Genomic DNA, 26348 nt, shown 5'->3' with positions numbered 1-26348 from the left:
TATGAAAACTGTCATAAAATTGAAACAGCTAACAAAAAATGTTCAATTAGTAGAAGAGGCTGTTGAAGGGAAAAGTTAAATAAATCTTTGTGCTGAAACAGGAAAGGGACAGAATAATCACATCTTCTTAGTGTAAGGTACTAAGACTTTTCTCTAGAGTGTCTGAGGCAGGATGCTATGAAGACAGAATCCTGGCTCAGGCATCCACAAGATCTGATCAAATAAGGCTAACCTTCTCCTATGAAACAAATAACAGCACTTTCTAAAACAAAAAAAAAAGATCAAACAAAAAAAGTACTCATACTTTTAGCTATCGTGTAGTGAACTAAGCAAGATAAAAAGAATGTAGGGGGGGTGTTTGATGTGCTGTGCAGGCAGTGCAGGGCTGGATGCAGAGCCTGGCTGCRAGCCATGGAGGAACAGCTCGCACCTCTTGGGCAGGTGAAAGCTCTAGAGTCTGCTGCGCTTTGGGTAGTACTAACAGCAATCTCTGAGCCTGAGAACAAGAAATGACAGTATAAATTAAGAATAGGTGAAATTGTCGTAGCCCTTCTCAATCCATCCTTTTGGAAGAGGGCACGTTTTCACACCTCCAGAAGGATTAAAGCAGTTACTCCTCACCCCCGTGATTAAGCGCTTTCAGTCCCTCRCCTCTCCAGATAATTATATTGGTATATTCGCCTCATTTAATTGTTTAAAAAATTAACTATTTTTAAAGTAATTCCGTATCCTGCTCTGAGAGCCATGTTTGTGGCGGGTACAGATACACTGACCTACCTACACCTTAACCAGTTAATTCTACACCACGCCAGCAGCTCTTCACCCGTGACCTCCCGCCCCATCCGTGCCCGGCCCGCGGCAGCGCTGACAGCCGGGGCGGGCTGTGAGGAGGCACAACCCGCCATGTTGGGACGGAGCGGCGCCTCCCGGGCGGTGCGGGGGACATTCGGGGGCCGCTCCTGGCCCAGGAGCTCACTCCGGGAGGATGACAGATCGCGCTTCGCCCCCGCGTCAGCCCGGGTAGGGTGACGCATCCCGGGCCGAGTGACACGATCCCSACTCGCCCCCTCACGGAGGCGGCGCGGCCGTGAGGGCAACCCCCGCCTCCAACGGGTCTCGCTGTGATTGGCTCGAGTGCACCCCTCCTCCGCTCTGATTGGTCAGTTCTGCTGTCACTCCTGGCCCCTGGGCATAAGAGCGGGCGCTGAGTGGTCGGTGCTGGCTGTGGCCCCGCCCCCGCAGGGACGCGCGGGCGGAGCGGAGCCGGGGCCGGAGCCGGGGCCGGAGCCGGAGCCACCGGAGCGGGGGCGGCCTGAGGTCGGGGGGACTCGGCCGCTGTTGCCGCCGCCGCCATGGAGGCGAAACCGGCGGACCCGCTGCTCTGCGACAGCCTCATCCTCTGGGTGAGTGGCGCAGGGGTTCTGCCGCCTCTGGGGYCCCTCGAGGGCAKCGGGGGGCTTCTCCCTCCATCCTYCCCTCCATCCGTCCGTCCACCCCTCCCTCCGTCCCCGCCCGCGAACGCAGGAGCTGTGGGTGGGTCGGGTACAGGCGCGGCCGCGGTGGATGGGGCTGCCTGGGACACGCTGCCCACAGCAAAATGTTCCCGCGGCACCCTCGAGGTGTGGATGTGGTGGTTGGAATATCCCGTGGGCCCAAGTGCGGCACTCCGGCGGTGGCTTCAGTGTGGAAACTGCTCAGCAATAAACAATATTAATAAATAAATGCAATTAATTTGAATTGACAGGCGCAGAAACCTCAGAGCATTTCATACAGACTGGTTAAAGCGTTTATTAGTCAGGCACGCCCCACCTGGGTGTGTTGTTACCTTRTGCCAGAGGCACCTGTTTGGGACTGCAGAATTATTTAGGTTGCAAAAGACTTTTAAGGTCATCGGGTATAAACACGTTTGTTGAATTCATAATCACTCTTGCTTCCTCTTTACCTTTCTCTCCAGGCTTCTGTTGACCTTGTCTGTAATTCTGGTCTTGCTGGTTCAGTATTTTGGTGACAGGGAGCTCTACTAAATAGAACTTCTACATGAAATCCTGGCAGGGGAGGCCACAATTACCTGCATGAAGGATTTCTCTAGAAATAGCAGGTGTTCTGCCACTGTGAAGTGTAAATCATGGAGAGAAGGGAGTGTTATAGAAGCATTGTAGAAATCCAGGAATGAAACTGGCAAAAGTAACAGGAACAGCAGTCAGAGTAGGTGTTCTTAAGTTCTACATGGCAGTACAGAAGTGTTGATGAGTAAATTACTGATTTACAATTCCCTCCTTTCTCTTCCTCCCTCCATTTTCCTTTTAGTGATATTGTATTCTCCTAAGGTTTTGTTGGTCTCTAGAATTCTGGTAGTCTTACACTTAACTCTGTCGATTTGGATATCTTTTGTCATTTAATCTTTCTCTTTTTTTTTTGGGGGGGGGCTCTTTATCTTTGTTTTTTCCTCTCAGTAGCCAGGTAAGAATAATTCCATCATGATTCCCTGGCAGAATAAATCACTGCATTCCTAAACTCTTTTCACAAAATGTTGTCGGCAGCGCTGAATTCTTTTATTTTTTACAATTCCTGCATAAAATATTTTCAGCCTAATCCTYGTTTATGGTATCCTCCCAGTCCATAGCTGTAAATACATTACGAAACTTAATGAAACCGTAGCTGGCCTTAACCTGAGCAATTGTGTCAGTGTAAAGGGACACCCAATCCTCTGTTCAGGTTTTCTATACAACACTTAGCAGATGTGTGGTTTTAGATTTAGCATACTATTTCTCAGGCCTGGTTTGCAATTTAGAAGCTGACTGTTAACACTTGGATGTGTTTGAAACATCCTTTCACAATTTGAACTTCAGTGTGAATAATAGGGAAAAAAGTGATGTGGGGAGAGGGGAATGAAGTGCTCTATGTTTGGAGAGAAAAGSATTCTGTAACTCTCTGTTTCTAATGGTTTCTCAGTTTGTTTACTCATTAATATAACAAACAGATGCTTATGATTCTCCTTGTTCTGCTTCCAGATCTGGCATTTTTCTATTTTTATTTTGCCAAATGCAATATTAGAAAACATGCTGTGTCCAGAGAAGAAAGAGAAAATTCAAATAAAAATGTTACCTATTGGATCTATAGCCCAGGTGTCATTGAATTTAAAGTTTTGAGGATTTTGTAGGAAAAGCATAAAGCGGTTAAATTGAATTATAGGAGTAATGTTTATGATTGTCTGCAAAAAATTGACATAGGTAATACCTGCTAAGATTGAACTCACATCCATCAAGTTTGCAGCAGAAAAAAATTTCTAAGTTAGTTGTTTTTCCACTCTGTGTAGAGGAAAAGTTAATTGGATGTTTGTCAGTGCTGTACTGCTTTAGCCTCCAAACCAGGGACTGGATGTGTGGCAACRTCTKAAATTGGAAGCTTTTTCCACTATAAATGTACCACTGCTTGGCACTGCACCCTGGTAATATTAATTCTGTCTAGTGGCTGAATKATGCTATTAATATTCTTGTTTTCAGCATGGGAGTGTTTATTTTAAAATATCTTTGACTGCTCTATAAAACCTCTGTCCCTAGTGTGTGTAATCTGGGTGTGAAATTGAGAAATCAGCCTCTCGTTGTCAGGTGGAATTGAGGGCACACCTTCCCCAGGTGGATGGGGTGATTTCTCCTGGGCACTCTGAACACTCGTGTTTCATCTCCAAGTATTTGGTGGTAGAAGTACAAAATTACCTTTTAAGGGATATATTGTGAGCATAATRGCTCTGTGTCTGAGAAGAGCTTCTGCTGTAGCAGCAAGTGGCAGGGTGCATTTGGGGTGGAATTCACAAAATGGTTTCAGTGTGAGTAGCAGCATATCCTTGGAGCTGTATTTATAAATAAATGAAGGAGAATAGAGCACTGCTACAGTCCTAAAGTCTGTGGATTCTTTTTCCAGCCTCCTCCCCACGCCTGCCACTTTTATTGGGTTTACAAGAACAGTAAAAATCTTTTTTGATGAAATTATTGGGTTGGCGGGAGGTTTGGAGAACTCATTATTACTTCTACTCTCTCATTATTTCTAGGTCCTTGTATGACTTAAATATATGGAGAAACCTGGACTGTCAGTCCTGCTTTTTACTTAATTTTAATTAGCTGTTTCTATTCTGGGAGATGGTGCATAAAGCAGTGTTACATGTCAGGTTTTCAAAGGCTTTATTTATCTTCTCTAACACGTTCAGGTGAAAGGGTAGAACCTGTGCTTAGAAATTTCGTTTCTTTATGAGGGGGTGCATCCAAATGGCAATATCTCAGAATTGTGCCATAAAACTCTGGATTTTAGGAAGCTCAGCCTGAAATGTAAACTTGCATGCCTGTGCTTGTTGTGAGGCTGCTGGAGTAGTAGAAACCAGTGCTGTCAGGCATAGCAGCTTTGGGTTGTGGTGTTCCACTTAAGCTTTTATGTAACCTACGAGGGATTACTGACTTCTCACTTCCTGAAAGACAGGATTTAAAAGCACTTTTTAAATTAAAAAAACAAAAGAAAAAAAAACCCTTGCTCTGCATATTTTTCTCGTGGCTTGATTCAACTGTTTTTGGTGGAAGCAAACAAGTGTTCAGAATTATGGTCACTCTGTAAACAGAGTGGACAAAATCTGGCTCAGGTTCTYACAGCTGGAAACTGCTTTTCCATCACTCTGGTCCAAGTAACTCCATTTCTCAAACACAAGGTYGTTCACCAGGAGTTCTGTGGAAGCTTGTGTTGCACAGGATGTTTGGGAAAGCTCTCTTGTAGATGGACAGGTAATTTTGGGCATTGTAAACATAGTAAGTTTAAGAAGTCTTATTTCTGCAGTGGGCAGAGTTTGTAAGGATCTGTACTTGCTCCCATTCAATTCTGTCTTCTAACAGTACTAATAATAAACTTTGTGTTTTGTTTATTGTGGTAAAGAAGGCTTGTGTTTTCCTCAGTAACTGTGATGAACTGACGTGTGTGGAAATGACTCTCATCTAGAATAGTTCTGAAAATACTGCAATTCTAAATATACAGCTAAGTCTGTCAAAATGTTAGATATAAGCTTGGGGATTGTTTTAAAAAAAATCCACTATATCTAAAACAGAGAACCATTTTAACATTGGGGTAATCCCATCCTATTTCTGTTAGTAAATTCTTGTAGTAGAAGACTGGAATTTTTTTCCCCCTTCAACTTTCATGCCTGATTCTGATGCCATTTTATGTTTAGGTAGTTATGTCCAGAACCACAACAAGCAACTGCAACATAATTCAAGAACTGGATAAATATAACTTTAGTCTCCCAAGTTATCATTCCATAATCTGCTTTACAATAGAAGGCCTAACATGAAGAAACAAAGTGTGGGTGTTCGTACCAGCTTTTTAAGCTACCAGTCATAACAGTCACAAGTGTTKAGATAATTGGGTTGGCTGCATAGTTCAAAAAGGATTTCAAGTAGAAAGGCATCTTGCTAAAAGCTTGTGCCTTACAGGGGATAAGGAAAAAAGCAGCTAATTTCTTGTCTACTGAGCTAAACCCTCGTGTTTTTCCCTGTTTTAGCTGCAGACGTTCAATACGGCTGCACCCTGCGGAGATGTCCAGGACTTGACYAACGGGGTTGCCATGGCTCAGGTGCTTCACCAAATGTAAGTTGATTCTTCAGCTGGAAGGAGAGGGATTTAATTTCTTGAGGTTTTTGTGTTTGACAGARGTGGTTGCTTTTAAAGTAGGCAGAAATTCAGAGTGGACAATTTGTAGTAGAAGATAGGCTATGCCTTTGTATTGCTATTTTGGGGATGATATAATAGTTGAATAATAACATAATGGAAATGGTGATAAGAAGATAAACAAATACTGCAGTATTAAATTCAGACTTGGGGATAATTGGACAAGGATGACATTATCTTTTTCACTTTTCCCATCAGCACTAGTTCATGCTTCAGGCAGTAGGTTCCTCTTTGGAATGAGAAACTAAATGTTCCAAAAGCATGGCTKTATGTTCTTTTCTTCCTGGTATTGCTCAATTATTTTCGATTTAATTTCTGGGTTTTAAATGACAACTTACTATTTGTGTGGAAACAAAGAAAGAATTGTAAAACTTCAATGGCAATTAATAGTTAGGGTTATTTTGATGAGCTGTTCTCTTGATGTGATGAAGAATGGTACTCTGAGTGATCACTGACTTTCAGATTTGCATTTACTTTAGATGACTGTAATATAAGTCTTCTTTTGTCAGTGTCATGCTACAAGTCACCACTGCAATTTTATTGTTGTTGTTGGCTCAGATAATAAGAGAAATCTGCATTACCATGTCATGTTCAAATTGTAATTTTGATTATGAAGAAATTACTTTAAAACCACCATAACACCCCAAAAACCCCCAAACCCCAAAGCCTCCCATCTGCTTGTGAATGTTTTAAATACACTTTTAAAGACAGGGCTCACCCTCCTCCTGGGACATGGCAAAAATGGATTTAGGGTTTGATGATGGTTCCTTCCCATCTATTTGGGGTATGAGGTTGCTAGATGCTTTGGGCAAACTTCTTAACACCAAGTTGGTTCTTGTGCAAATGGGGATAATGATTGTCCTTTACTACGTGCTTTGAGAGCAGTGAATAAACAGTGCACTGTCAAAGTTAAATATTGTTAWATATACTGTGATTGTACTGCTTGGCAGCTCAGTGTGTGTAAAGACCTCCCTCAGCAATTCATCCCTGTTTATGCTGGCAAAGTGAATCCCCTTCTGCCCAGGGGAACCACAGACATACATAATACACAAAATGCCACTAGTTTAAAGTGTTTTCTTAATGAAGTGCTTTTGACAAATTGTAGTAAATGTTAGTTAGTCCAGCTTACAAGAATAGGAACCAAACATAATGTCAGCCCTAGTYGAAAAAAAAAGTTTCTTTACCTATTAAGGTTACTTTATTAGGTATAAAAATTCAACATGRCAAAGGTTTTCACATCCTTGTGTTCCTTGTGCCTAGCTCAGACATACCCAGAAATTCTCCCAGCCCTGGAATGTGCCTTAATGCAGCCAGCAGGATGGAAATTTCCTGTGACATAAGTTTACCTTGCAATCTYCAGGAATTCATGCCTCATTAGACACTGTAGTTCAACATCAGATGATTTAATGCTGGGAATTTGCTGTCTTATTTATTTGAAGTCTGTGCTTATTGATTAATCATTTCATTTGGTTTCAGAGATGTTGCTTGGTTTGATGCATCTTGGCTCAACCGCATTAAAGAAGATGTTGGTGACAACTGGAGAATAAAGGTATTTAAAACTGCAGATAGTGAAGTTTGTKGGGTTGGATGTTGTGGCTGTCCTGAGATCTAGCAATCCAAAATCTGCAGATTTAAGCTCAAGCTTTTCAAGGATATATKAAATGTGTTTGTACTGTCTGTTGATAGTTTAAGTGCCTTCCAGCAGTGTTGTATGGGGATATTTCTCTTCCCTTGCTCTCTCATAGAGCTGCCTTGTAACTATTTTATTAGAAATTATTATTGATTTAATAAAAAGTATATTTTTTAATAGAATTGTAACCTTGTCTTTCATGTACAACAACTAGTCCAGTAATTTGAAGAAGATACTGCAAGGRATTATGGACTACTATCATGAGGTATGGAAAAAGCAGTTTTTGTTGTTGTTCTCATCATTAAATACAAATTATTGCTCTCCTTGACTTTGCTGAGTAGAAAAAAAAAAGCTATAATTTGTTTTGAGGACCTTTTAGGYAGAAAGTGTATTATAATTAACTGTTAAGTGTGAGGTCTGAATGAATATAAAATTAATTTGAGTAGGGGTGTTTTAGATAAGGCTCTTGGAGTATGATCTGGAAACCACATCTCTGCCCAGGTGAATGTTGAAAGGACTGAGCTGCAGAATCCTGCTGACATTTGTGTGTGCAYTCATATTTGCTCTTGTCTAGAGAAGTTTTAATCCTTTTGTACACAGCAGAACAGACTCAGCAACCCCAGCCTAGGTTTTATGATACTCACTTGGAAGTTGGGAGCCCAGATAGGAATCCTCCTGGACACAGTAATGCTTGGTTTGTTCTGTCTCATGCAGGAATGAGTACAGTAGCCATAAAAGGCTGCTATATTTTGAGTTTAAAAATAAAAAATTGCTGAATTTTGTATGTGTTGATTTGATTACAGTTATGTGATAGGTGTGGTGTAGATTGCCAGATCTTGTTGTGGCTTCCTGGTTTCACCTGGCTGAGTTGTGGTCCCAAGTGCCAGGCCCTGATGTGCTGCCACGTYTGAGGATCTCTGGCAAACCCAGAAGCAGAACTTTGAGCATATGAGGAGCTTTTTGAGGGATTTGAAAGCTAGTCCATCTCAAGTATTATTAATTCCTTATTTAATTATGTTGGTAAAACAGATCAGTTCTCTTATATTTGAGAACTGTCCCAATAACTTTTACTGTTGTCRCTTTTTCTTGTACAAGTGCTCAGTTAACTAAACCTGGTAACAAACTTACTCCTAGGACATTTTCTCTGACTGTCTCATTGAGTTCAGATTTCCTACATGATACCAGATTTTCATGTTGTACAAAAGTGGGAGTCTACTTTTTCTCTTAATTTTTAATTTTTTTTTTTTTTCAGTTCCTGGGTCAGCAGATTGCAGAAGAGCTCATTCCAGACTTGACCCAAATATCTGAGAACTCAGATCCCACTGAGCTGGGCAGGCTTCTGCAGCTCATTCTGGGTTGTGCAGTCAACTGTGAGAGGAAACAAGGTAGGCACAACTTTAACCTGCCCAACAAACAGCAGACTGCCTCAGGTGATTGTTAAGGTGGAAAATATGTAGAAACTTCCCTTTCTTATCCATCAACATTGTTAATATGCTGAAGGCCTATTATGAAACTGGAGTTATCTTAAAAGCAGAAATTCTATGGGAAATGCCTGTGAATAAACCTCAAAACTTTGTTCAGAGTTGGTTTAAAACTATAGTCTGAAGTSTGTGTGGTTTATTCATATTGTTAAAATATGTACCAAGACTTACTATTCAAATGCAAATCTAGCAAAACTAAAGTAAGTGCTTAAATTAGAAACTGCCTTTTCTCTGCCTGCAGAGCTCAAGATTGAATTGATTGATTGAATTGATTGAATTGCAGAAGCTCAAGATTGAATTGATTATTTTCTTTCCCCTTACCAGGAGAAAAAATAATCCTCTCCCCTTATCAGAGAGCATAATCCTCTATGGTCTGATGGCATCTCTCCTTAGATATAAATTTGTCCAGTTAAGAGTTTATAAACTTTTGTAATTATCTGCCATATTACTGGATAATAATGATATTGGCTAATGGTATTTCTCTATATAAAAAAAAAAACACTACTTGTTTTGAAGAAGCTTTATGGATGAAAGTTTCTTCTGGATCTTTCAGCAAACAGTTCAGCATATTGCTTAAACCATTGAGATAAAATTGTCATGAGTCACTACAAATTCTTTCTCACAGAACACATACAGAATATCATGACCCTTGAGGAGTCTGTTCAGCATGTTGTCATGACAGCCATTCAAGAGGTAAGTAACAGTTCMTAGCCTGATGCTGGCAGTTGGGAAGTCCAAATATTTGTTTGTTGATCTTTGTGAATTCTTCCATCCAAGCAAAGGTCAGGGAAGAGTGTTAAGTACTTTCCCAAATTATTTGGGAGGTTCAGGACCAAGAGAGCCTAGACCCCAGCCAAATAGTTTTCATTTTGTATTCATGGTGCCCAAACATACAACAAATGCTAAAGATTTTTTGTTCCAACAAGAAATGTATACAGTTGCCAACCACTGATCATAGTGGAGTCAGATTCTGAAATTTCTGTCCCAGTGCTGTAGTCTTGGTCCCAGAGTTAGCTGATTGTTTTTGTGAGGCTGCATTGTTCTGACAGACCATTCCACCCTCTGACTTACAAGCTTGCTGCTGCATCTCTTCTATTTTTGTCGTGGTGGGCTCCTCCTCCTGTCTTTATTTGTTCTTGGTTGGATCGTCTTAGTGATCCCAGCTCACAGCTTAGCTCTTCTCTCACTCACATTTGTGTGCTTCAGCACTGTGAAGCAGAGTGTGGAGAGAGCCAAAAACTAAATATTGACTTTGAAGAAAASGTGGTGTGTAATTGCACCCTCATCAAGGTAACAGTGGAGTTGGTAATAAGYTTTAGAACTTAGATGTAAATTGGCTGTATAGTCTTTAAAGCTGTAAGTATCCTATTRGTAGAAATAAATCCATAAACCTCGTGTTTGTTGTCTTCTGACTAATTAAACTTTCTAGAGGAAGGTCTATAAATTATACAGTAATGCTTGAGTGAGGAGTAAAGCCCTTTAATTGTTGGTAAATACACATTGTACATCTTTGTGTTGGAGAAGTAACGTTCTCGTTGCTTGCTTAGTGGCAATTAATGGGACACAAAGAAGTGTGATAACTGCTAAATTAATTGAGTGAAATCTTGTCCACTGGTTCATTTCATTTTGAATTGGAGTGGCAATAACTTCAACACATCCCACATTTATCCAATACAATGTTACTGCAGGCTTAATTCATATTGAGAGGAGGGAGTTGAAAAATCATGTTACTGTAGATTTATTTAAATCCTTTACCAGCCATGAGATGAGGAGGAGGAAGATGGTATTAATCTGTTTTGGTATATTGAAGGGTGCAATAACAGAATGGAAAATAGAGTTGGTATTCACAGTGAATTTGTAGATATGTAACCTCTAATTTAACCTTTTTCCTGTTTTCTCCTTCTGTAGCTCATGAGCAAGGAAATAACGAGTCCCTCCCCATGTGATGCATCAAGTGAAGTGGAACAACAGGTAACTGCTTGGTCTGTGTTGCTGTTGTAGATCAAGCCTGAACAATAASTTGGTATCTTGCCATYCCTTAAATAAAATAATGCTGGYTTTCAGTGTTAATTAACTGAAAAGTGTTATTCTATAGTTTCTTTAAAAGCCCCACAGTGACTCCTGTGTCATCTTCCCACATGGGGTAAATGATCAGTGCAAACTTACATTGCAGGAATGTTGTCAGGCTGAGTATTTCAGGTTGCTTTTAAGGGATTGTGAAAAATCCTGATAACCTGAACACTACAAGGTGTTGCACCTATGGTGAACTGATCTTTAAAGAGATTTGGAAATGGTGCCAGCACAAATGTTCCTGTATTTTGTTTTGTTATGCCTTTAGCCTAAGTTGTTGTGTTYCAATAATTTACTTTTTACATGTGGYAGTCATTTAGAAGGGAAGGGAAATGAGCAGGGATCCTGATCCAGCAGAATATATGTAGGTTTGGGTGTCAATGTGTGCACCTAATAGCCAACTTACACAATTGGTGTGAGCAATCGAGGCATTTTAGAAGCTAGARCTGAGTATTTTGGATATGGGCCACAGTGATTGACTGCCTTATTTTCTGAAAGCTTAAAAAAGCCTTGGAAGACCTTCAGGAAGCAATAGCAGAAAAAGAGGAGTTGGCACAAAGATGTCAAGAGCTGGATATGCAGGTAAGAAACAGCCAGTTTCTTATTTCTTTAATATGTAGTGGTGCTGCTCTAAAGATGAAGAATTCTGAAGGGCAAAGCAAATTTTGAATTGTTTGAATTTTTGTAAGAATTCTTAACTTTTTGTGAGGAGAAAGCAATCATTCTGTACTTCAAAACACAATTATTGGAAAGAGTTTCCTGATGGAAGTGTRAACTGAGGTCCTGTGCCAGCTTATCTCAAAGGTTCTTTGTCCTAGCTAATGTTTACCCTTAGTGGCAGGTAGTGTTAACACAATGTTATCATGGTTTTAAAGTTGCCCTTTTAGTTTTTAGTCCTCTAGTCTTTTGTACTGTGTCCAAAACATCCAGTTCATGTAATAATCAGTAATTAGACTTAATCACAGGAAAATTATGCTGTTTCAATAGGAGTTGATGAATGACAAAAAAAAATGAAATATATCTAAAACTTGCTAACTTTTCCTTATGCACAATTGCAACATGGAGGATATTTCAGGATAAAAATAATGATAATGCATAGATCCTTGCTGACATTTTCAAACAGCACTAATAAGAGGCCTATTTTTGTTCTTAGTGGATGTAGCAGTTAATCAAGTCACTCTTGAGRAAAAGTAGAGAGGACTTCATAACAATAAAGAGAAATTTGCATTTCAATCAACATTTTAAAGAAAAAAAAAAACACTTGGTAGCCCCTTACTTATGGCATTATAATCTGAGAATTACAGGAGTTTTATCTGGGAAGGCAATTCATGTCAGATTTGGCTCTGTACAAAGAGAAAATTTGGGTGGCATCTTCTTGTAGGAGCCAGAGGGCTGTRCTGGCTGTATGAGCCTCTGGAAATGCACACCCACAAAAGCAGAGGCCASTTTTAAGTTTCTTACTGACAATGACAACTGAAAAAATAGAATACTTGTRTCTAAAGTAGCTCAGAGCTACTTGCCATGCCCAGGAAGCTATTGCTATTATTGAATTGATATTTAATTTTCTTTTTTTCTTGAGGCAGTAGTAAGGCTTCCTAGTGAAAGCAGAGATCTAAAAATGCTTGTGAGAAGAATCTGCAGAAGTCCCAGGTGTTCTCCTGTTTTCCATGGCTTTTCTTCCAGAATTCTCTATTAATTAATCATAGATGATGCAAAGCCATAACATGGCAAAGGACAGGTGAAAGGTGTTCAAGGAATAGGTACTGCCCAGTATAAATGGATGAGTTAATGATACCACAGCTCTGTAATGCTGTGATGTGTTTTTAAAATATCTCTTCATGATTTGTGTTAAACTTAGACACCACTTCTGCTATGTTGAAATAGTGAAAAAGACAAGGCCACCAGAAAGGAACTGAGAAAACACGTAAAACTTGCTCTGAGTTGTGGCATAGTTTGATTTTTTTAGGGTTTTAGAGTCTGAGATAGGTGATGTTTTAGCACTATTCAGGAAGTCTGAATGCTGTGCATGTTTTAGGAGTGGCTGACCCTTGAACAGGAAGCATTCTGCTGAGCAAAGCTCAGATATGCTCTCTACTCACAGGTGTTTGTGTGCATGTAAATAGTAAATGACATTTGGTACATAACAAGGAGTAAACATAGAAARGCAGCACTGAATTAAGTGGTAGATTAATTACTGTTTGTCTTTTACATCTGTTTGACTGACAGATTTTTACTATCACAAATTGTTTCTTAATATTGCATACTGTAGATTATATCTGTTTAATAATGTCATCATGATATGTCTTTTTTTAATTTTATTTATTTGAAGTCATAATATTGACTTGACGCTTCTCATTTACACTAACTCTTAATAAATTCACTTGTAAGGTCTCAGTCTTCCTTGATATTTTCCAAGAGTATAAGAAAGGTAGGTTTACTTTATGATTCAGGAAAACATAACCCAAAAAGCGTATTGTCCCTGTTTAAATGCCAGTTGACTAACACATGCTACGTGCTCTTATGTTCGACAGGACGTTAAAATTAACACACCAGCTTTCACTAGAAAAACTCTAAAGGTTCTATCCTCTTAATCTTTCTGGCTGTTGAGCTGGCTCCTGTTGAGTGCAGTGTTGTAGCCCCATGTGCTTAGCTGTGCCCCTCGGTAGCCGTGGTGCTGCCAGGGTTGCATGCTGCCCCCGCAGCTGCCAGGCTGTCCCTGCTCTGCGCTTCAGCCCCATCCCAACCCCGCTTCTCGCAGCCATTCCCTGCTGAGCACGGGCTGGGGGGTGCTGCCCATGCCATCCTGCTTCTGGTTGTCAAGTACAAGCAAGATGGACACTTCTTGCACCAATACTCAGGTTTTTTTTGTACTATGGCGTCCGTGGTGTTTTTAATGGAAGTAGCGGTTTCTCTCCATATCACTTTGTCTGCCTTTTTTTACCGTGGTTTCAGTTACAGAAATTTGTCTTTTTTATTTAGAGGGATTTCTCCTTTAGTGCTTCATAACTGTCATACACTAAAAGCATCTGTATGCTCAAGTGTGCTCTGTAAACTACATTCTAAAACTTCTGAGTGCTCAACCTTTTTCATAAACTAATTTGGTGATGTACTGTTGTCTTGCTTCAGTTCTTTGGACAGGTCTTACAGTGTTCATGTTGTTTTATCTGTACTAGGTGGCTGCCCTYCAGGATGAGAAAAACAGCTTGATGTCAGAAAATGAGATTATGAATGACAGACTAGAGCAAATAGATGATTCTCTTGACGATCCAAATACTGTGGTTGCAAAGAARTATTTTAGTGCACAGTTGCAGCTGGAACAATTGCAAGAAGAAAACTTCAGGTATGAAATTATTCCCCCCAAAATACTCTGATTTATACTGATACACTCTGAGAATTTTTGTTACTCTTTGGGGATTTTCCATCTCMATTTCTTTTGCATTAAAAGCTTTCTAGTGCTGTATAAACATATTTTAAAGATGGGCCCTATATTCAGAAAGAAAAAGAATCTTACTTTTTGTAAAAAGTGTGAATTTGTGATTGGCATAGCCCTCTAGTATTTCAAAAGAGGTGATGGAAGGCCAGAAAAGGATGCTGTGTGTAAACAAATCAAACCCTAAACTCCCCAACACCACCATGTCTTTCTATGGAACTGATTTATTTCACAGTAGTCTTTCTGTGGGCCACATGGGGAAACAAAATCACTTTTCATATGACTCTTTGTTACTGATGTTGTAAATTCACAATGTACAATCCATTGTGGTTTAACAGGTAGACAACAAAATGTTCCATGTTTACAGTAACATTTTTCCAGTTACTCAAATCAGTAGTTTTCCTTTTATCTTATTTATGTTTAGTACTTCTGGTACTAAATGAAACTGTGCAATAATGATGAGTTCCTAACAGAGGTTCCTGGTTTTGGTCTGGTAGGCTTGAAGCTGCAAAAGATGATTACCGTGTCCATTGTGAAGATCTAGAAAAGCAATTGATTGAGCTGCAGCATAGAAACAATGAACTGACCTCACTGGCAGAAGAATCAAGAGCCTTGAAAGATGAAAATGACATTCTTAGGTATGTAGCAGGGAGAGCTTCACACATACAAATCCTTGGATTTAGCCATTAAATCCTAATGTGTTTAATAAGATTTTTTTTTGAGGTGTTACCTCTGCAGGTCTTACCTGCATGAGATCTTTGGCAAAGCAGAGGTGAAGTGCAGGGTTTCATGGAAAGGCTCCATTGTTTGACAAGAATAACACATGGAATTTRTCTGTGAAGCAGAATTAATGACTGCAGAACTTAAACTTCTTCATGTGGGACAAAGAGTTTAAGTTCTGATGTAGAAAAGCTTTTATACAACTAGAATTTTAACCTAACTTTTGGTGTCAGCATTCTAGGCCAGATTTAGGTCAGGGAGATCATTAACAAAATGAAGATGAAATACACAGTAATCTTCAGAAGAATTTAATGTAATATTTCAGCTTGTGTAAACTGTATTAAACACCAGACCACCCAAGAAATAGCCAAAATAAATTGTATTGTGAAAGCAGATCTGCTMTTCATAAAATTATATGAATAAAACATGGAAAGAAAAGTGGTTTCAGGTGTTTGACTTAGTGATTCTTAAATAACAYCTGAAACAAATCTTAGCTATAGATTTTTTCCATTATTTTCTTGTACCAGCTTCTGGTGRGATATGAATGCAGATAATAAACACAGATATTAAAATAAATTTTAAATTTATGATTCCAATATTTTCTTACCATGTAGATTTTCRTTAATGATCAGCTGACAGTTCTTGGTTATATCTGCCAATGATCATTTTCATAGAGCACTTATGTTCTAATTCTGTATAATCCTGCAATAAGAGCATACCAGGTACCAGTTCTTGGAGATGACTGCCTAGCACAGGATGTTGTGGTGCCATAGAATTTCTCAGGGATATTTGCCCCCCTAACCTTTGCTTGTATTTCTTGAAGCCTGGCTGATTTCACTTTTCATAAGCAAGTTTGTRTCGATTATGCATTTAAAAATAAAGCAGTGAGATGTAACTGCTGCTAAGCATGTTGCATCTCTCTTGGAAGATAATGTGTCAGCAGAGTTTGACTTTTGTAATTTTTCCTTCTCATTGCTGTTTATACCTTAAGGGCCACTGCAGACAAGGCAAGCAAGCTGGAGTCAACAGTTGAAGTGTAYCGGAAGAAGCTGCAGGATCTGAACGATTTCCGCAGGCAGGTCAAGTCCCTGCAGGAGACCAACATGATGTACATGCACAACACAGTCAGYCTGGAGGAGGAGCTCAAGAAAGCAAACGCAGCACGAGCCCAGCTGGAGACCTACAAGAGACAGGTAATGCTGCATTTGTTTGAAATGTTCATTTTTCCCTTAACAGCTTAACAATCCTGCATTGCCCCTTTAGAATTTCTTGTTTGTTAAAACCCCTTCATACCCTGCCATTCCCTTGTGGGTTTTTCCCTGTTTGTTAAACCTGCAGGCTTGACTGTAGTTGCCCTCTCAGCTGATGTGAGAGTCCATAATCTGCAGGCTTTTCTACTCTGACTGGGGTGATTTGTGTTCCTGAGATCACTTGTATGGAATCATAGAATGGTTTGGGTTGGAAGGAGACCTTGAAGATGAACTTGTTCCACTGCCATGGACAGGGACAGCTTCTACTATCCCACATTGCTCCAAGCCCCATCCAGCCTGWCCTTGAACATTTCCTGGGGTGGGACATCCACAATTTCCCAGAGCCACCTGTGCCAGGCCTCACCACCCTCACAGTAAAGAATCTTCTGCTAGTACCTAATCCAAACCTGTTCTTTTTCCATGTGAACCCGTTCCCCCTGTCCTTTCACTGCATGCTTATGTTCTTATATTCTTTCTTCATGGAAATTGGAAGTTTAATTTTTGTAGTAATTGAGAGAGTTAAATAAAAAAACCAGCAAACCTCATCCCCCCAAAACATATAGGCTCTCATCCTATATCCCCTTCTGTAAACTTGAGAGACCAACTGTTTTATTTTGACTGAATTGGGCAGGAGAGAGTGTTTTAGTATAGCTTTTAGAAGTAGCATCTTGCAACATTCCTGTGCTAAATCCTGTTTTTGTGAAAAGGTCCAGGAGCTTCATAACAAACTGTCTGAAGAATCCAAAAGAGCTGATAAGCTGGCGTTTGAAATGAAGCGACTYGAAGAAAAACATGAAGCTTTAATGAAAGAAAAAGAGGTAAATCCCTTTTAAGAGTTTATTTGAGCACCTAATAAATCTCTCAAATAAAATGCTTGAGGAGAACTTCCTGGAAGCAATGCCACCATAAAAATGAACCTTAGTGCCCTGTGTGTATGCATAGACATGTAAAACATAATATGTAATCATCAAATCATCATGGTTGAAAAAGGTCTCCAAGATTATCAAGACCAGTCTAAACTGTGCATGTGTCATTATTATTTCTGATTAATGTTATTTGGTCTTGAAGTGGTGCAGCCTGACCTAATTCCACTCAAATCTATCTTGTTAGAGGCTGATAGTGCAGTGTGATGCATTAAAGGAGACAAATGAGGAGCTTCGCTGTGCACAGATGCAGCAGGACCACCTGAGTCAAACAGGTATTGCTTTATCTTCAGAGGCTCTTTTCCTTGGATTAGAGGTTTAAATGTGTTAAATGTAACTCCTCATATGATTTCAGGTGAATCTCGTTTTAGAAGCCATGAGAATCTTGCTGCTGAAATTCTGCCCGTGGAATATAGGTGAGACCCAAAGGTTGAGATTGTCTTAGGGTGTTCATAGGTGGGGCATGACAATGCCTCTTTCAAAGTTCAGTATTTTCATCAATGTGATTCTATATCCCACTCCTTACCTGGCCCCAATGATGCTTGTTCARACCCCCATGTAGCTGTTAATAATTATTACCCATACTAAAATGACATTGCTTTCTTTCTTAAAATCGTATCAGCTTGCTACATATAAATCTGGTTTGGAGTGGCAGTTTAAAACTGCTCATCTCTCTTACAGTTTTCAAACATCACAATATATTTTAAGTTACCTTTTAATAAAAAATGGAATTTTAATCCCAATTATATTATTAAGCAGAACTTGCCAATTTAAGGTTGGGGGAGTGAACAGGACTGTTACTTCTTCCTCTTAGTCACCTCCTTCTTAATTAACAGTGACTTTGTTTTTATTTTTCTTTCAGAGAAATGTTTATTAGGCTGCAGCATGAAAATAAGATGCTCCTACTGAAACAGGAAGGATCAGAAAATGAACGGATTGCAGAGCTCCAGGAACAGYTGGAGCAGAAGCATAGGACAGTGAATGAGCTGCAAACGGAGAAAAGGTGATGGGTGAAGCTACATCTTACAATAAAAAGTGTTCTCTGGAGTTACAAGGTGACCTGTGCCTTGCATTTGTAGTRTAGCACTATATAGGAACCTTTTCTTTCACCAGTGCCATCATAAATGAAGGATTATGAAGCAAAGGAGAAGTAAAGTATTCTAAATGTGGTAGATGTGTGTACCACACCTTGATGGAAATGTTGCTTACAGGACACTCTTAGTTGTGAGAGATTCTTGGTAGACCAAGAAAGGATGTGAGCTCTATTTCTAGAACATCACACTGTTAGACCATGAATTTTCTATCCATGAATGCTAAAGCAGTTTACTAGACTATGAGAATTTTTGATAGTTAGGTTTTCTCAAAACTTACAATGATTGCTGAACATTTTATAATACAATTCCTATAGAGGTCTCTGTGTATGTTTCAGCTGAAGTTCCAGTCAAACAAAAAGCATTTGAAATCAGTTTGTCACTTAAGTCGTGCTGGGTAGACCCTCTGAAAAACTAATGAAGCAGAAAAGTCTGTCTGAACTATTTAGATGGGAATAACTGACTTTTYTTCCTAAAAGACTCAATGAAGAGCGTATTGGGGGATTACAGCAGCAAATTGAAGATCTCCAAAAGACTTTACAGGAGCAGGGATGCAAGACTGAAGGAGTAAGTGAAACTTCAGACTTCTTGGCCTTGAAGACATACTGCCTGTTTTGTTTAAAGTCCTACAGTGTAGCATCAAGTCCTTTGTTTAGATGTGAGTCTTACTTTTCAGTGTATCTGAGAAATGACCCCACGTGAACTGCAGTTCAGTAGAAAAGCTCATGTTTTGTGTGATTCCTTCCCCTCACGTCCTTTATTGAACTTTAACCCTTGTACCTTCTACTTAAAAAAAAATTCTGATTTTATCATTCAGTGGATTTATTTGCTTTGGCTTATTTAGTTGTGCAAAGTATTCTTGGCTGATTTGTAAGAGCCCTTGAATGTTGCATGGTTATGAAATACTGAAATGTAACTGAATTTTAACTCTCTCCTTTCACAGTCCAGCAACCTGAAGCAGAAATTGGCAGCACACATGTAAGTAAGGCACATACATCCACAATAGTTAATTTATGCTAAATGTAGTAACAGGAACTGCTTAAATCTTGGTAGGGATGTCTTTTCTAAGCCATTGATTTGATAATTATGCATAAAATTAGTTAAATATTGAAGTTTTAGTTTTGTTTACTCTGACTGATGATCTTGTAATGCCAGCACCACTTCATAGTCTCTTCATCACCACCTTTAACTGTTCTGATTCTACAATAGACTGCTAAAACCAACACTCAAAATGTATTCCACTCTTCTGAAATATTTCTGATCCTTTCATCAGACTTGGTTCTTGCTAAGAAGGTGCTGGAGGGGCATAATAGTTAATTTTTCTGGTTTTAACTAAAGGATGGTCTATTCAGAAGTCTCAACTTTTATAATATTAATATTTCTATTCAAACTCAGAAGAATTGTCAGAGTTTAAAATAATTGCTTTAATACTTCTGTCATAAAGTTTAACCTGGAATTATTTGTGAGGTCGATCCTTAGCCCAGCTTTTTATTCCATAGGGAGAAGTTGAACGAGGTTCATGATGAGTTACAGAAGAAAGAGGCTGATCTTGCAGAAYTGCAGCCTGATGACACTCAGAACCGTGAGTTGTTTTGTGGAGGGGGTTTTGTTTTGTTTTTTTAATAAGGCTATGTTAAGTTTCTTCTGAAATGATTCCCATAGCCACTGGACTATGGGGTACTTGTCTGATTGAGGCTTTCTGCTACAGATGAGCTTTAAATCTGAACTGGGGAATGTAGATGGGTTTTGTGTATGGTGGTGGGCAGGGAGAGGATCGTGGGGGATGAATTTTGTTGAACAGTGCTCTGCAAAATGGGATTTCRGGTCAAGTGGGATAACTGAAACAAAAATAAAAACTTAAACCTCCTAGCTGCTACATAGTTCTCTGTTTGCGGGGTGGTGAAACCAAGAGARCACAGAAGCCCTGAAAGTACCATGTCTGTTTTTATTTTGTATGTCTTTGTTGATGATTTCTGTAAACAGCCCAGAAGATTGGAGAGCTGGAAGCAGCTTTACGAAAAAAGGATGAGGATATGAAAGCGATGGAAGAAAGATATAAAATGTACCTTGAAAAAGCAAGGAATGTGAGTGACATGTTTCTGAACATATGCATTCCTCCCTCATAAGCTGTTAAACAGATTGATTTGAGTGTGTGTCCTAGTTAAAATTAGTATCTGTGTATTGCATTTTTACTCACATTGTTCAGCTGCAGTCTGAGAGAATGGGGTTTAGGCTGAGCATGAGGTGCACTGAGGATTSCTTTGTCCCCTTTACTGTCTGTTTTACAACAGAACAGCCTGACCAGTGCCCACCCTGTTTTCACATTCTCCCTGTGAGCAGATGAGGTGCTCTGCACTGTTGAGTTTCAAACCTGACTTGTAATGCTMTTATTTTGCCTTGTCTAGGTGATAAAAACCTTAGATCCCAAGCTAAATCCAGCATCAGCAGAAATTATGTTGCTCAGAAAACAGATATTGGAAAAAGACAAAAAAATTGAAGCACTAGAGGTAAAAATTTTGCATATATTTAACAGTAACTTCTGATATGCTCTGTTTCTGATACTATTCAAGATATTKTTTCCTAGTGATTCAGTAAAATCTGCTTGGCTGAAATTCTGAAAGGATTGTTGACAGTAGTCCAAATATTAAAAAAATGGGGAAATGCATTCAGTTTCACAACAATATTGATTGGATTAGTTGGAATAGTTGCCTGARCAAATACAGAACTCCTCAGCGTGATTCAATAGGCTGATAGATCTGGCTGTAGAAATGCTGTGGCCTCCCTTATTTTTTATGTAATGTGTACTAGGGAAGTATGTTATATAATTCCAATTAGTCAGTCACTGGAGGTACATTCATTTCAGGTGAAAAATCACTAAATTATTTATAGATTTTCTGATACACAGTAGACCTCTTGTGCATTTCCCCATACACAAACCCTCAGAGTATATTCCTAAATTCCATTTGTGTTTCTAACTGCAACTTGTGTGGTTTAGCCTCTTCTTAAAGAAGGCTGATATTTATCTCTCAGTCTTTTATGAAAGTATCTTTGTTTATACTTCTAGGGTTTGTAGTTATTTTGTGTATTGAAGCATTTCTGCTGCCTGTGTTTATTTCACTCTGTGGACTGCAGTAGGTTTATGCAGATAAAATTAGTGTTTTAACTGAGATTTGTCTTCTTGCAGAATGAATACAAAATTGCTAAACTACGTGACTATGAGGAAAAGCTGATTGTAACTGCATGGTATAACAAGGTGAGTTAAAATTCACTTGTTGGTGTATCAGTAATCAGAAAAACATGTTTTGCACAACGTGCCAGTWAAATCTTAGTCAATCTAAAATTTCATAAGAAATAAAGCGGAAAAAATTCCGTGTGCATACTAAGTAAGCATGAGCAAGATGGGTAATATTTTTCCTTGTATTTTTGGTGTTATTTAAGTCATTTAACTCTCTTGCAGAGCCTGACTCTGCAGAAGCTGGGCATGGAAGCCAGGCTGGTTGGCAGCAGTGGSAGCTGCGGGGCCGGGCCCGGCCGCTCCTTCCTGGCACAGCAACGTCACGTCACCAACACCAGGAGGAACCTCACTGTTAAAGTACCGGGTGCAACATCTGATTAAACACGAGGCCATGAGGAAAACTCACATGCTRAAGTGTCCTTACATGTTTTATACCTTCCACTTTACCTGCTTGATGAAAGAGRAGGTTAGGATGGTGGGCGACTGCAAATTACAACATCAGAACCTGTCAGGAAGGGATTGAGGTGATCAGCCAGAAGGTAGCACGTAGTTTTCCAAGTAGATTTAATAACTGCAGCATGTACAAGCACAAATTAAAAGATTTATATWTGCCTTCAGATTATATTGTAAATAYGAAATTTGGCACTATATATTTAAAACTTTATTTAAATGGGTTTGGGCTAGAAAGTTGACTTTTATAATGGGAAGATGTTATGCAAAGAAATATTTCAGGAAACTGGCAATATTGGGCATTTTTGCTGGACTGTTCTGAAAAGAAATTTAAAAGACTGGTAACATCTTTTTAAAAACAATTTTTTTAGACTAGAAAATACACTTCTAAAAGCAAGAAAATACTTGCATTTATAGAAAAAGAAAATAAAGATGCGGTACCAGTTGTTGTATAACAGAAGACAGGATTTGTTTTGTGAGAAGCAGAATTACTTGATTTGTTTAAAAAAAAAAAAAGCAAAGCTTAAGTTGGTGCATATGGGGAAAACCTGTCTTTAAGATGTTGAATTCACTTAAGCCAAAAATCTTGTCTTTTCCTGGGTAAGAAAAAAGCTATTATAATAGTCTGGGCTATATTTTCAAAGTCTGGCATATTGGTACACTGCATTTATTTGCAGAAAGGGGATTAGGTGAGAAGGACCCCCATTTATTTCAACTTATTTATACAACCCTGTGCATGGAAATTGGATTTCCTCTTTTTTAAATGTAGTTTCACTTCAGTTATTCTGAACTGACTGTGCTAGGCAGAGAAATGAAAGGTGGCTTAAGCAGTTACTGGYAGCAGAGATTGTTTGGTGGCAGGGAGAAAAGTGTATAAACTCTGATAAAAGATGCAATAGGGTTGATATCTCAAATCTGTATGCAGGAAGGTGCTGTTTTTCACAAAACCTGTGACTTGATTTTCCAAATGTCTTATTTCTGTTTAGAATTGTATTTTTAGGAAGCGTGTTAATGTCTGGTCTAGAACAAGCTCATTATACCCATAGTTAAACAAAATTGCAGCAGCCCTTAAAATAMAATGAATACACTTAATTTAAGTGTTTTCAGGGTGCTGTACCAGACCAGCATGGAATATAAAATTCAGCTACAAGTGAGAATGAAAACACACCTGTCTCACCATTAAGGCCATCTTTGATTTGAGAAYAGGGTTCAGCTTTACAGAACTTATAGGTTTTGAATTGTGACATTTGGACAGTCTGTTATTCTGCTTGTCCTTTGATTTCTTCCTTCCCCAACATCTTGAATTTTTACTTGGGCATTGCACGTAATGCCAGAGAAAGGACWAGTATTGATTTTTGATACTTAGGGTTGCTTCTTAGTTGTGGTGGTTGTTTTTCAGTGCTGTCTGTTAAGACATTCAAGATTTCCTCCTTCAAAAGGTATTGTTTAAAAGCCAGTCTCGTGCTGAGTGTGRCATGAGCCAGACAAATGGCTGTTGRAGAGTTGTTTGTGGTGATGTTCTTCAGGACTCTATGCTTCTTTGGACTACCTCTTGGGTTTTGAGGTCTTTTATTGCTGCAGTGGTGTTAGTGGAGTTGGTGTTTTTAAGGTACAGTTGCTTATTTAATCTGCTGGTGGTGTGGGTGGGAGGTGGTGGTGAGCAGTGGAGCAGGAGATGAACTCTTAGCAAGATGTTTCCATTCCTAAAGTCTGGTACTTGGTGTGTTCTAGTGAAACGTGGAGCTGTCTCTGATGGTGTTGAGTGGGTCTCTTAACCCTCGTTCTTTGCAGCATGGAAACTTTCATGGATGTCCTTCAAATACTCATGTAGTTGGTAGGCTTGGTTCGTTGTACTTCTCACAGTAGTGGAGCTGTGTCAGTAGTCTGTCAGGTGCTGAATAGTGACAAACTTGGAGCAAATGTCTTTGACTTACACTTCTCAAAACTGCRGACCCTGGGACCAAAAATAACCAAGAACCTCCCTGTCATTTAATTGGAAGTTTGTCTTYTGACTAGTGATGGAAGAATTAAATCCTGAACTACAGGCAGGGATCAGCCTTTTTCAGGGCACAATTGTCCCCAGTAATCATGTTGGGGTTGCTAAAATGAATCTGGTTTTCAGGTATTGGGTGAAATGTTGCTAATTTGGRAACTTTTCCAAACTGTTAAGAGTGAAGCCTGTGAATGTCACTCGAGGGTTTCTTTGGGACTGAGAACCTGTTTAAAAGCAGCTGTTCTATGACTGGTTAAACCTGGGTTCCGTCCTGTGAGCGAGGAACTGATGTGTAGAAATAAATACTGGATTATAAGCCATGGTGGTGTATTCACTTCAGCTCATCTGGCTGTGCAGGAAGGACCATTAGATCAGGATCATTTTAATGTTTGCTTCATTCTTGTCAAACCAAAAAGCTGCTAAAGCCACTGCTGTGTTACAGCTGTGTCCAACACAGCAGCAGAGCTCTTGTCTGTCCATGTCCTTTGCTGCACCACTGCTGAGGCAGCAGGAGCAGAGAGGCCTTGGCTCTCCTGCAGGATGAATTTGTACCATCCCATCAGCACAGTCAAGAGCAGACTCAAATAGGAGGTGAAATCACTGAATATTGCTGAAGTTACACAGCATTATTAGTAATTTAGCCAGCTTCCAGTAAAACGGGTAATGTAGATCCAAAGAAACAAAAAAATATGTTCTGATTGACATATCATTTGTTAATTATTTTTTATATGAGATTAATTACTATGGAGAGAACTGTTTTATAGCAATAATACAAAATATGGACTAGTGGGTTCTTTTACTCAAGATGGGTCAGGCAGCAGTTTTGAGAAGATTCTTTTGCAACAACCTTATTATAGTGGATTAAGAAACATTCACTGAAAATAAATTTTCACCTGATTTTTTTGTTCATTGAAAAAGTATATATATATGGGTATTCTATTTTCTATGATATACACTTGGAAATAAGTAATATAAGCAATACTGATGTTCTATTTAGGTAGCCATAAATAGTTTAGAAATTAGAAAATTAAAACAATTGTTTAAGAGTTGGTAATGTCTAGTACAGTAATTTTCTTATTTGTTTCTTTTTCCCCTTCCCTAAAACTGGAGTTAAGGTTTTCAGTGTATCGGTGTCTACATCTTCTGTTYAAAACAAATGTAAACACTGTGTTGCATAGGACTTGAAAAATTGCACTAATTTTTAAACTTTTGGTTCTATTTTTTTCTTTGGGAAAAATTCTTTTATATTCACATAAAGATTTTTAAAATTAATTCTTTGGTGTCTTTATTCAAAGCCTATATGGTATTTCTGGGCAATGCACAAAGTGGATCTGCATGTYGGGTACATTTACACCATCAAAAATGTCCTGTTTGAGGATAAACATGTATTATAATGAGGGTATGGATGTAATTAATATATTACATCACARTATGAATTGTGCTGCTTTCCTCTGCTGTTTCCAGGTCATTCCTCCCACCCAGAGCTGTTTTTCTCTCCTCAGCCCACTAACAGAGGGCTCARAGCTGGGACCTTGTGAAGTGAAAGAATTAAACCCCACTACAGATTGGCTGTGAAGTGACCTCAGTAATKGTTAATTCTGCTGAGGTTGGTGATGGTCTCTGCCTGTTTKCAGYCCCACCTCAGAGGCACAGAGGRCAGGTACAGCTSAAAATCACTTWAATCMSMWRMAASRMMKGCYKGMSMKSKCMRGCMYSYSTYKYWKSKGATTWATGTGCTCCATTCTCAGTCTCATTGTCAGCTCTTTTGTTCCCTGGGCACTACCCCCAACCCAGAAGTGGTGTTGGGAAAGAACTGGGTAGCCTTCAGCCCTCCAGAGTGAAGATTCGAGGATGAGGAGCTGTGCTGATTCCTCAGTGTGGAAGGGTCTGTCCCAGAGAGCGTGAAGCCATTATGGAGTAACTTTTTCTTGCTTTCTGAGGCTGGACCTAAAAGCAGTTTCAGACCTGAACACCAAAACCTGCAGGKGTGTGAGGGAGAAGGGAAGAGGTGCTCAGCTGTGCAGGAATCCTGAGCCGAGCTGCAGGATGTGTTCAGCCCTGACCCTTTTTTCCTGCAGCTTTCCTGGCAGCTCCTGAAGAGCCAAACACTGCAGGTTTTGTGTTCAGGTGAGGGGTGTCCCTGGAAGAGGAGTGCAGGATTAGAACCCTGAAGGCAAAGAAAAGGAGGAGCTGGGGTCAGTCATGTGTGGGAGATGGTTTGGGTGGAAGGGGCAAAAATATTCATGAAACCTGCAAAATGCATTCTTTATAATTTAACTACTCCAGCAGAGGCCTAGAGAAGAAGCTTTGGAATGGAGCTCTAGCTTGGGAGAGGAAATGGGAATCTGAGCAAAGCATTGAGGGGAAAAAGT

The 26348-nt window shown here is 39.4% G+C and overlaps 1 protein-coding gene across 1 annotated transcript; it reads left to right on the top strand.

Annotated features, from left to right (window-relative positions):
• The first annotated feature begins 1270 nt into the window (after positions 1-1270).
• Positions 1271-25252, top strand: HOOK1 (hook microtubule tethering protein 1). Its single transcript, XM_057370412.1, has 22 exons — positions 1271-1403; positions 5537-5622; positions 7180-7252; positions 7548-7598; positions 8586-8718; positions 9440-9507; positions 10723-10785; positions 11383-11466; positions 14058-14224; positions 14812-14952; positions 16026-16227; positions 16992-17102; positions 17395-17482; positions 17563-17623; positions 18070-18210; positions 18778-18865; positions 19242-19276; positions 19798-19880; positions 20282-20382; positions 20704-20805; positions 21483-21551; positions 21756-25252. The coding sequence occupies exons 1-22, from the start codon at positions 1353-1355 to the stop codon at positions 21912-21914; spliced, it is 2157 nt and encodes a 718-aa protein (XP_057226395.1). The 5' UTR covers positions 1271-1352; the 3' UTR covers positions 21915-25252.
• Positions 25253-26348: the final 1096 nt, after the last annotated feature.

The sequence above is a fragment of the Malurus melanocephalus genome, unplaced genomic scaffold, assembly GCF_030028575.1.
Source record: "Malurus melanocephalus ecotype Western Australia unplaced genomic scaffold, MMel_1.1 scaffold_125, whole genome shotgun sequence".
NCBI lineage: Eukaryota > Metazoa > Chordata > Aves > Passeriformes > Maluridae > Malurus > Malurus melanocephalus.
The sequence above is the reverse complement of the archived record's forward strand: the minus strand, read 5'-3'. Positions and strand labels throughout refer to the sequence as shown.